This window comes from Sander lucioperca, chromosome 12, assembly GCF_008315115.2.
Source record: "Sander lucioperca isolate FBNREF2018 chromosome 12, SLUC_FBN_1.2, whole genome shotgun sequence".
Taxonomy (NCBI): domain Eukaryota; kingdom Metazoa; phylum Chordata; class Actinopteri; order Perciformes; family Percidae; genus Sander; species Sander lucioperca.
In genome coordinates, this window is record NC_050184.1 from 20,062,963 (window position 1) to 20,074,872 (window position 11,910).

At 42.9% G+C, this 11,910-nt stretch overlaps 1 protein-coding gene across 6 annotated transcripts in view; it reads right to left on the reverse strand.

Annotated features, from left to right (window-relative positions):
• atp2b3b (ATPase plasma membrane Ca2+ transporting 3b) overlaps positions 1–11,390 on the reverse strand; it is a 55,412-nt gene extending 44,022 nt beyond the window's left edge. For 2 of the 6 annotated variants that reach the window (XM_031310722.2, XM_031310680.2), the window contains exons 1-2: positions 10,780–11,390; positions 4,476–5,324 (exon numbers count right to left, since the gene is read on the reverse strand). In XM_031310722.2, coding sequence (XP_031166582.2) covers positions 4,476–4,722 — 247 coding nt within the window. In that variant the 5' untranslated portion in view covers positions 4,723–5,324; positions 10,780–11,390. Of the gene's footprint in view, positions 1–4,475; positions 5,325–10,771 lie in introns of all 6 variants that reach the window. The other 4 variants (XM_031310708.2, XM_036007891.1, XM_031310689.2 and 1 more) reach the window with 3 other exon arrangements.
• Between the last annotated feature and the right edge of the window lie 520 nt (positions 11,391–11,910).

Sequence of the window (11,910 nt, forward strand, 5' to 3'; positions counted from 1 at the left end):
TGCGTGTGACTTAAGTGCGACTCGAGTCCGAGTCTCAAGCTCGAGTCCCCATCTCTGGAAATCGATTAATCAAGAAAATATCTACAGGTGAATCGACAATAAAAACAATCGTTAGTTGCAGCCCTAGTATTTTGCAAGAAAGGTGGGGCCATTTCCAAAAGAGTTGATTAGTGAACAGGTGGCTCCTTTTTATAGCCAATTTCAATCCGAAACTCTGAACATAACCTCCTCCAGAGCCAGTTGGGTGTGCAGCATAAGTTACCATGGTGATCTAGCCAGGTTAAAAGAGAAAAAACTCGGACTTTAGGCTCAACATACCCTGCTAAGCCACTCATCTTACTTCGTGGTACACCCCTCTGGAGCATAAAACATCTGAATGATCCGTTTCGAGTAATGACATTAGATTTTGACAAGGTGGGAAACATCGTTCTTCATCCATGTTTTGTACTGGCTGGTTTGTCACGCCAGATGAATTTGTAAAAGTCAGCACAGTGCAAAAGAAGCCTGTCCAAGTGTATGGAGAGCAGCGTTAGTGTTTGTGTCTGTTGTTTGCCAACTGTGCTTTGTAAGAACAACTGCAGCTACACGACTCTGTGTGTATGCTGGGTTTGTTGGGACCTGCTGCACTGAATCCTGACCAGCTCACAGTATCAAATTAGCAACACTCAACACAGACTTACTGTAACTTAACACCCACCAACTCTCTCACTTTTTTCCATCTCCATATCTCTCTCACACACACACAGACACACACACACACACTCTTCTTCCTCAAATTCAGCGTCTCACCATCTCACAGTTCTCCATCATCTTTCTCTCTCTTGCTGACTTTCGCAGCCAACTTCTCTCGAATGTTGTGTTGCTAGGTTACAAACTAGTTGAAGGAGTGGGCGTAGTGTGGTACCACACCCCTGTTAGAACATACAAGTGGGCGCATGCATGTAGGCCTACACACTCTATAACACAGAAACACAAATTATACCCTCAGCAGTTACTACAAATCTTTGATTGGCATAATTATATCAACTTGTTCTTTTAGTGTGTGTGTGTGTGTGTGTGTGTGTGTGTGTGTGTGTGTGTGTGTGTGTGTGTGTGTGTGTGTGTGTGTGTGTGGGCGTGCGTGCGTGAGTGCGTGCGTGAGTGCGTGTGAGAGAGAGAGTGTGTGTTTAAGTTTGTAAGTGAAAGGTACTATTAGATAGTTTACAGTCAACTCATTTATTAAGTAAATATACCATTTAGTAAGCAATTTCAAGATACGCTTCGGGGGGGTCCAACTAACGATTATTTCCATTATAGATTCATCTATTGATTATTTTTTTTACAATTAATGGTCAGAATGTTTGCCATTTTTCAGTCGATTGATTAATTGATCAATCATTTCAGTTATAGTTATTATTCCTTATTTGTCCTTTAAAGTACACTAATACACTACATTTTTCAAGCAGAAATTTGCTGGTTCCTGGTTGTCAAATGTGAGGATTTACAGCTTTATACGTTTGGCAGCTAAATCAACAATGAGAATAATCATAAATTGCAGTCCTAACATAATTCATTGATTAATTGAAAGAATAATGAAAATAGTTGCAGTGCTATACATGAATCCATAGTTACAGACACTGTGTCTGCAATATTTGAGATCCTCGTCAATCCTTGCATACTTTTACTCCATTCATCCATCCATCCATTTATGGATTTAAAATGTATTTATCATCGTTCCTTCATCCATTAGAGACCCATCATCCATTCACCAATCAATTTATCCAGGAATCCATCCCAGCCAGGATTACACTCCATGAATAAAATCAGTTTTTACTGTTTGATGTAAGTGCTTTCATTTCATTCTGTATCCTTCTGTCTGAAATGTGTTGTACTGCGGTGAAATTGATGCATTTTTTTAAATTCAGTCTACGTGCGTAGTGATAATGCATGAGGAAAATAAAATGAATGTTGTCTTGGTCAGTTTCTGTCATCAAAACATGCTGGTGATGCAACAAAGTTTGATCTTGTTATAGAATGATTGATGCCATTAATCTGTTTAAGCCAAATGATGATGGCGTAGAAATCAGACAGATGATTAGGACAGTTTGCAGCACCACCACTCATGCAGTTGTGTTAATGAGCTACCCCACCCAAGACTCAATATCATCTATCCTTCTACTTCTTCTTTTAATTCATCTCAGTGTACCAAATTCATCTCACTGTTAACCCATCTCCATTTCATCCACTCTACAAATTCTAGTGAAATCTCAATCATTCCCAATCTTGCAGAGACGGAGAGCGTAGGTATATGTAAGGAGATAACATGGACACAGGCTAATTATTGATCACTAAAATGCTAGTTAACATTAGTAATTAAACTTAAACAGCTAATGTGAGTCGAAACTGCCTGCACGCTTCTCCTGTACTATACGGTAATTTCTCTACTGTGCGACAGAAAGTCCCGTGGTTATGACACAATCGTTAGCCTATTTTTACAAAAACGTCTGCTACGGAGCCATAACGTGAGGTACAAGGTAATGGAGCCTTTTATACATTGTCATGTTTCTTTAGAAATAAACAATGGACAAATAGAGTCTTTAAACGCTTCAGATGTAAAGTTATTCGCTGTCAAAGTGACGTCAAAATGAATGGCAGTCAATGGGATGCTAACGGGAGGTGATGGCTTATTAGCATCAAAATGGCGCCATAGGAGGTTCGGGTTGTGAGGAGACGCTTACCCCCGCAGTTTTGGCAATTTCTTCACTGTTTTCTCTCTTTTTGCTGGCAGGTTTCTCTATAGAGCTCCCCCTACAGCTTCGGAATAGATATTTGGCAGCTCCTATGTTTACTTGTGTCTGAGTCCTCACTCGGTCAGTCTGCCGTTTCCTCTTTCTCTGTTCCTCCGACAATGCTTTCCTAGCTTTCTGCTTCTTTTTTGCCGGCTCAGCCATGACGATAGTGTGAAAAACTCCGTCGCTACCTTGTTCTTATAGCTAGCCGGTTCCTGTTATGTGTGCAGTGCCGTGAAGCAATTTGATACATCGCGAGACCTGATATCACGCAATACTTCCTGACACTGAGGCCGCCGGGTCGCCAGCCGAAAGTTGCAAGGGTGGTTTTTCCGCTCACAGGCGCTAGGGGGAAGCGAGGTGACCACCATTCAACCCAAAAAAAGTCATATAACCATTCCAATGACTCCGAAGCTGTTCAGTTAAGGTAAATTAAGCTAAAAAGAACTGCATAGTTCCCCTTTAAATGTGAATATTTTCTAGTTTCATCACTCCTCTGTGACAGTAAACTGAATATCTTTGAGTTGTGGACGAAACAAGACATTTGAGGACGTCATCTTTCTGTCATTTTATAGACTAAAACAACTAATCGATTAACCGAGAAAACTAATTAACAGATTAATCAACAAAGAAAATTATCAATACTAGCAGACATATTATTCACCCATTCATGTTCAGTACCAGTTCCAAGGTTTGGACACACTTTCCCAATCACTTAAATGAGAAAGTGTGTCCAAACTTGTGACTGGTACGTAGGGCTGCACGATATGGAGAAAATCAGATATCACGATAATCTTGACCAAATCATTGATACATCATCAAACATCGATATTGATATTGCGACGATATTGTAGGGTTGACAATTGGTGCTTTAGATAAGATAAGTGATAAGATTAGATTTTAGATAAATAATCATCAATAATGTTATAAACAGTTTCAAGTGAAATTATAGGAAAAAAAAAAAAAAAAAAGATCCAGCTATACACTGACTATGTTTACATGCTAGGCATGGGTTGGTATATACGATTCTGACGTTATGATAACCTTCAGCAAAAATATCACAGTTTCACGGTATTGCGGTATTACAATTACAGTTTTAAAATGTATTTTTTTTAAATGTCTGGGTAAAAAAAATTAAATTAATTTTTTTCCATTGAACACAATGTATACACTAGCAGGGAAACGGATTACTAAACTGCTGTTTCTGTCCTTGACCATTCATAAAAAACAGCTTATACCGCAGGAACGGCATGACACAAAATTTTAGTGGTTTTGAAACCTTTACTTTTTCAAACCGCGGTAAACCTGAAAACCGGTAACCGGCCCATGGCTATTACATGCATGCACAAAAAAAGTGTGATGGTAAAACAAATCTGCAATTCTTCAAATGATATTCCCTCAAAATGTTTCACAACAGATTTTCTGAGAAAATTGAGTTAGTATGTGCTTGTTATTATCAATTTAGACAACGTAATTCTATATCACAACATCTCGATATATGATTCCATTGAAAGACGATAAATGATCCTATTGAATTAATGCCCAGTCCTACTGGTACTGTATCTACTCAACCACCCAACCGTTCCTTTCATCAGTCTTTTCATACATGTGCTATCATCCATTCATCCATCTACTCCTCCATTATTCATATATCCACCACTCTACTTTTTCAACAGTTCAACCATTCGTCCACCCATGCCTGCTCACCATCACTCTTGCTGGTCTGTAGTCTCTGGCAGAGCCCATCTGCGTCTCCGTAGCTCTCCTGGATCTTCTGAATGGCATCGGCCCCTCGGAGCTCCATCAGCTCCGATAGCTCCGCCACCGTGACCCCAAAGTCTCCCCCTGCATGGCTACCGTCTGCCCTTCCTGCTCCGCCCACTCCTCTTGTCCCTTTGGGATAAAACTCCACCGCGCTGTTTGCCATTTCACCCATAGTGGCTGTTGTTGACATGTCAGTAAGGGTTTCTTTTCTGTTTTTTGGTCCTCCTTTCTCTCTGTAGTCTGTCCTCAACTCAGTTCCCCTTTCGCTTGGTTGGTGGAGGGTTGTTCATGTGCTCAGCAGCCAATATCTTGGTTCGGTCTTGATTTCTTTCTTAAAGAATCTGTAATTATAATGATACACCTAAACACTTTTTTTCATTTCATTTCAAAGACAATGAAGGGGCGATGGTTGATTATTTAGTTTTTCCTCCTCACTATCTTGGCCTAGCCTCCCACTGCTCCTTTAATTCTCCATAACAGGAGGAGGAGGAGGGTGAGGGGGATCAAGGACAGCAAGCCGGGGCACTTCAGAAGCTTGATGACTGAATGAATCCAGCTTTCTTTTCCTTCGTCTCCTCTGCGACTCCGCTCTTTCCTCTTTTCTGTCCCCCTCCCTCCAGGGTCACGGCCAGTCCATGGACAGATGGACGGACGGGCTGACAGACTTACAGAGACGGGGATGGGAGGATGATGGACGGATGGAGAGAGGGGCGAGCAAGGCAAAGGCGACTGATAAATCAGAGACGGGAAGTGGATCCAGTTCAGAGGTAGCTTCTACTGCACCACCAGGACCTGAGAAAGAGCAAGAAAGAGATACAACATTACCACTCTGTTCTATTGATCTCACTCACTATCATCATTATATTATTATTACACAAGAACGTGTGTCTTGAAGTGTACAGTCATGCTAGAAAATGGTTACAAATATGATACATGTGATTATCTAAAAAGGTAAGATCATTATTGGTCTAGCCCTGTAAGCAAACCTAAACCTTTGCTCAGTTTTTCCACACATTAAGCTTTGTAAAGCTAATGCTTTTATCCATTTGGGGGCAGCACAACAAGCTGTAAACACAACACTGACATGTTATTACTTTATAAAGTGGATATGGCTTATTTACACATCCAGCTGACACTGAGTAACATTAGGATTCATTTGGAGCTGCCTTTCTGGCCACATGACAAATGTAAGTCTAATATTCACTCCACCAACTCCTGAGAAAAATTATCTAGCTGCAAAATGCTCTACTATGTTCACCAGCTAGCCACTAACTTTGTCTGTCTGTTGTTTAGTGCTGTGTAGATAGCGTACATTTGTTTTTTAGATTTTTAGCTGGAAACAGCTGCCTCCTGAGTCTCATGAGAGCCATGAGACTGAACAAATACAGTGAAGTTGCATGCTAAAATGCTCCGAAGAGGTCAAAGCAGCTGCAGAGTTGGGTTCATCACTACGAGGGACACCTTACTTACTATACAACAGTAGTAGTCTAGTCATTTCATCCATTGTTCATATAAAAACACTTTAAATATTCTCAAAAAAGGAACAAATGGAGTGCAAACTTAAATCAGTGCAATAAAGCTGTAACATTTTTCATCCGATATTAACTGTAGGGGCTAAAGTGGGCCGGTACGATCCGGAATGGTGTTCCGGCACCTTCTATTAACAAGCAAATTAATCTAATTGGCAGATTCATCAGTGTTTTCCCGTTCTTTTGCAAGTGAATGTAGCATTGGTGTGTTTTTATGTGGACTGACTGCGTCTGACTCCGTTTAAAAATAGCTTTTGCAATGTGCTAACTTAGGAGTCAATTTGGCCTTGTATGCTCTGATTAATTTGGCATGCAGTTATCACACTAGTCATAATTATATTTTAAAGAAAACTCCACTCCTGGCTGTTTTGGAAGAAGGAAATAACGAGATTAACAGGTGAACTAGCTGTAAAAGTGAGTTTGCTTTAAGTGCTGTGTAGTGGATAGAGACTTTATTAAAGTAGTAGTATGTTAAATGCAAATTGAAAAATTGGAGAATGGAATTTTGGGGGCAATCGGAGGGTGAGTGAGTTTTGCTTCTGCGACGTTATCAGCGGTAACCTCTGCATGAGCGGCACTGCTCTTTCGCGTAGGTAGTGTGCCGTGCTGAGCGGCAGCAATTAAGGGAGGCAGGGGGAAGAAACAAGGAGTAGGGCTGCACAATATGAGGATTCAATATGACTCACAAAATTGGAGGGAAAGATCAATTTTGTATCATTATTCTCATTTTCATTGAAAAATATTCAAATTGAAACAATTCAAATGATTATAGTGTGATTTTTGCGAGGATCTATACCAAACTAAAAATGATTTAGACTGTAGAATACGATTTGTAGGCTGGGATGTCTCTGCAGTACCACAATACTTAATTTAGAATGGTTTGACACATATTTTGCCTTTTACAAATATTGCGCAATTTGGATGATGCACTAGTCTAAATTGCGATTTTGATAAAATTGCGATTAATTGGTTGGCCCTAACGGGGAGGGCCAACAGCTTCAAAGGGAGGCACTCAGATGCCTGCGCCGCCAGCCTGGCTTACCAAACCAGTAAAACAGAGAAGCTCAGATCCCAACACACACAGAGGGAGTTTGACTTCATTCTCTGCTCAGGACGCCATTATCTCACTACATCTTTACATAGCAAATAGTTGTTTGCTGCTATATTCGTGTTCTGAATATCATTTATAATTTAGTATTGTCGGTTTTGGTTTTTTCATGGGATTTCTTGATAATAATAACAAATAAAGATTTTTACCATCATGCTCCTTTATGTTAACCCAGGTACTGTAATGCTACCTCAAACCAGGTACATCCTTTGTCACAAATCATGCCATGCCTGGACACATCCACATCATGCCTTGCAGGTGCGATTACTTCACATTTAATTGGTTCAGTCTAATAAAAGGCTTGTGAGGCCCGAAAGAGGGAATTTTCCGGAAGTGAGCTGCTCTTGTTGAATCCCCTGAAAAAAACTATTTCCTAATCACTGATTTAACATTTCGGCCCATCGCTGGAACTGATTTAATTACAATAAATCTGACACCGATAGTGTTCAGTATCCGCCTAGTAGAACAGCAACTTCAACCACACTGAGTGAGACCAAGCAAGCTTCTTCCCACATGAGCAATTAGCGCTGCCTGTAACTAAATATTCTCAGCATCACACATGGCACATACTGTCAGGGTATTTTACATAAGGATAAGCATGAAAGAACTGAATCTCATCATTAATTCCTTTTCTCCTCCCTCCTGTCCACTCTTCACTCTCCCTTAGCTCTGTCTGCCTTTTGCATCTTCTCCCTCCCTTTATTTCCTCTCTGACCTACCATGCCTCTATCCTGACTGAGAGTGTTAGTTCATGACTGAGTCACCCTGCTCTGCCTTCCCCTGCTCTGCTTCCTCTTGCTCCATCTTTTCTTATTTACCTGGTCTCCCATCTATCTATCTATCTATCTTTTTTTTTTTTTTTACATGCCTTGGTTTGTGTTGTGTCATTGCTTGTTATTATTTTACGGTCTTCTTTTTCCTCTCTTCTGACTCCCTTATTTTGTCGCTATCCTTGTCTATCTGCTTCCTGCTACTGCAATCATTTATTTAATCAGCCAGCGTGCATTTTCTTCCCTGCCCGGTTTCTTACTCACAGATTCTGTCTGATTTTATAACGCTCATGCAGGAAAAAGCACTTCTGTTAAGCCTCCCAACTATTGCAACTAACTCTGACCGTGTCTTTCTGTTTGTCTTAGAGCTTTGATGTGCACAGTGCACATGTGTATGCGCACATGTGAGCCTGTGTTACATAATTGCACAAAAAACTTTGTTACTCAATTTGTTATGCCTTCCTAACTCACACACACACACACATGCACAGAAATACAGTCCCCTTTAGCCACAGCATACCATCATCATGAATGTATAGTACACAACACACTAACACTGATGCCCAGAGACATCACTGAAATAATCGCTGACATGACACACACAACATGAAAAGATTCAGACAAAAGGTCACCACAATCATCAGTGACCTGCCCAGTTATCCTGAATGCTAGCCCTGCTTCTCAGCACACCATCCCTCAGGGGGTCGATGCAATTTGATTGTTTTTTTGTTTAGTTTTTTTAAGAGAAAGTGCCCACTTTTTTCCCTCTGGGGTTTCCTCTTTATCGCAGAAGCAAGAAAGTTAACAAGGGTACAGAGAGAAGGTCCTCACGGGATTTGATTTTAGGCCAGCAGGGCCTCGTATGCTTTGTGACTGTGTGTGTGTGTGTGTGTGTGTGTGTGTGTGTGTGTGTGTGTGTGTGTGTGTGTGTGTGTAGTACATACATGCACACTTGAGCACATGTGACTTAACAAGTATGTGTGCATTCATGTGTTCCGGTCTGTACTTCTTGTGCACACAATTGTCATCATAGGTGAGTGTTCCTTTACTGCTCTGTGTGTGTGTGTGTGTGTGTGTGTGTGTGTGTGTGTGTGTGTGTGTGTGTGTGTGTGTGTGTGTGTGTGTGTGTGTGCATGTGTGCGTGCGTGTGTGCGTGCGTGCGTGTGTCAATAAGAGGGGGAAGAGTGTATAAATGTCTGTTTGTATACCATCATGTGTTTATTACCATGGACCAAAGGTGAACTCCGTTCTCCTCCCAGTAGTTTTATGGCTTAGTTGTGTCAGGTTCATTATACCTGTCCCTGTTGTCTACATGTTATCTAGTTAGCTTAACTTGTCAGTATTTCATCCCCCCGCCTACACTAGTTAGCCTGCGGTCCACCTGTGCACCTGCAGTCCTACTTTCGGCAGGCATCTGAAGGGTCACCTCTGGCAGGGCCCTTGTATCTGGGCTGCTGCCTGCCATCGCTGGCTTGGCGCCAGTAACACACTTCTGTAATGCCCAGCGGGAATAGCACACTTACAAGAGCCAACAGGGCACAGATATCTGCATTTACTGTGTAGAGCACATTAAAGCAACTGGATGATACTGAAGATGACGAGGATGATGATGGTTACAGTTTGGCAAAGGGAGGGGTATCAACTGGACTTAGAAACAAACAAACAAACAAACAAACAAACAAACAAAGAAAGAAAGAAAGAAAGAAAGAAAGGGAAAAAGTCAGAGTTAAGACTGACCACAGATATATCCATCTCTCTTCCATCTCACACACATGCACAGACACACACACACACTCTCACTATCACGGTGTCCCGTGTCTATCCCACATGAGCCACTATCCACCTCCACCCTAAGCAACACACACACACACACACACACACACACACACACACACACACACGCACGCACGCACGCACGCACGCACGCACGCGCACACACACACACACACACCCTTAATTCTTGCAATTGCCAGCAAGACTGTGCAGCACTTGTTTGCAGGAATGGCCCCATGAAACAGTGTTCTTCCCATACAAAACGACCTTTCCTGGTCACCTTCAGACGTGCCTGAGCTTCATCCCTCTGCTCATCCTCATCCTCATCACATATATGGCAACAACAGGAGGTCCTGATCAATGCCGAGAAACTACACTGTGGGCCACTAAAGATGCAAGGAGAAAGAGAGTGATGGTGCGCCACACATGCCTACCCTATGTCCCTCCGCAAGGTTACCGGCCCGACCACCGCCGGCCCGCTCTACCCAACTCAAACCGAGCCTGAACAGGACGACTTATGAAAGTCCCTCCGGCCATAGATCATTACCAGATCAAATCGACACCCCCGCAGCTCAGCGCTGCAGGTGCGACGTGCCGTAACCGAGACAAACAACGCAATTGATACCTAATACCTTATAGCCTGATACATAGCGCCCCGGCGCCCGGGAAAAGCAAGCGGTAAGCGGCACCGCATCATCAACTGACACAGGACACGAATAGATGGACGGACGGATGGATGGATATGTATCATTGGCTCAACGCAAGCACATCCACACGTACACGCGCGCACACGCATACACACATACACCTTCATAATGTCATAGCGCTGTTTGCCATGCAGGGAATTATGGTATGTCCTATACTGTATAGGCTCTTATTATAGCTGTGTAAGGCCTGTGATGAGAAATGCCACATTAGGGCCTGTGGTACATTCTGCAGTTAAACAAACATCAATGATACATGCTAGAAATGAATCACAGCGCATCTTCTCTAATAAAAACGACGCTCGGGCGCCCGGGGGTAAATAACAGTCACGCACGCGGGCACGCACGGACTCACCGACTCACCGTGCAGGCCGAGCTCAAGGACATCAGCATCAGCGCGCGAGCGGGGAGGCAGAATCCCCGTTAATCTGCGTGTGCGTGGAGCGGAGAATGTCCCAAACCGGATGAGAGCGTACAGGGGGGACCGGGGCTGCGGCAGCTCCGGTTGCCTGGAGTCTGAAAGGAGTGGAGGGATGAAAGACGACGACGGTGCTGATGAATATTCCGCTCCGCGCGGTCACCTGACGGTTTGTCGGCGAAGTTCTGCGGCGATTGAGGAGCGAGCGAGAGAGAGAGAGAGAGAGAGAGAGAGAGAGAGAGAGAGAGAGAGAGAGAGAGAGAGAGAGAGAGAGAGGATGCGCCGGGTAGAGGGTTTAAACACCTCCGTTGTAGGGAGGGGGTGCAGTCCGTGCGACTAGACGAGGGCTAGCTAGCTGCTCCCGGCGGCGAGAGTTGCTAATTTGACAGAATTAGGCTAACTGTTAAGGGCACTGGGAGAAAAAGAAAAGAAAAAAAGAAATGAGAAGCCGTGGTGAGAGGAGAAGCTCATGCGACATCTTTGGAGGAGGAGGAGGAGGGGTTGAGCCACTGCTGCGAGAGCCCGCGCGCACAGGAGCTCGGTCTCAGCATCCACGAGAAAAACCGAGTGAGGGAAGGGTGGGGGCGGTGGGGGCTGCTGTATAGCCTACGTCAACCCCCACCTACTCGGCAGCGTGATGACGACACCAGACACACCGCAGTGTACGATTTCTGTATGGAATTAGGCCTATCAGTTGGTGTTTTCGGTATTTTTAAAACACTAATAACACCGACATGCAAATGATCCCAAACAAGCCTTTTGTGCTGTAGCTCACTGTGATGTTATTTTAAATTGAAAAAAAAATGAATAGATAGATAGATAGATAGATAGATAGATAGATAGATAGATATAGACAAACAGACAGACAGACAGACAGACAGACAGACAGACAGATAGATAGATAGATAGATAGATAGATAGATAGATAGATATGAAAGAAATTCTTTCATATATATTCTTTCAAAGAATAAAAACGCATGGGAAAACTGCATTGTAAAACATCATAGAGGAATTTAGTGGAATCAACTAGGCCTAATCTTTTCCGATACACATGAGTTCACCTGACACCTGAGAAG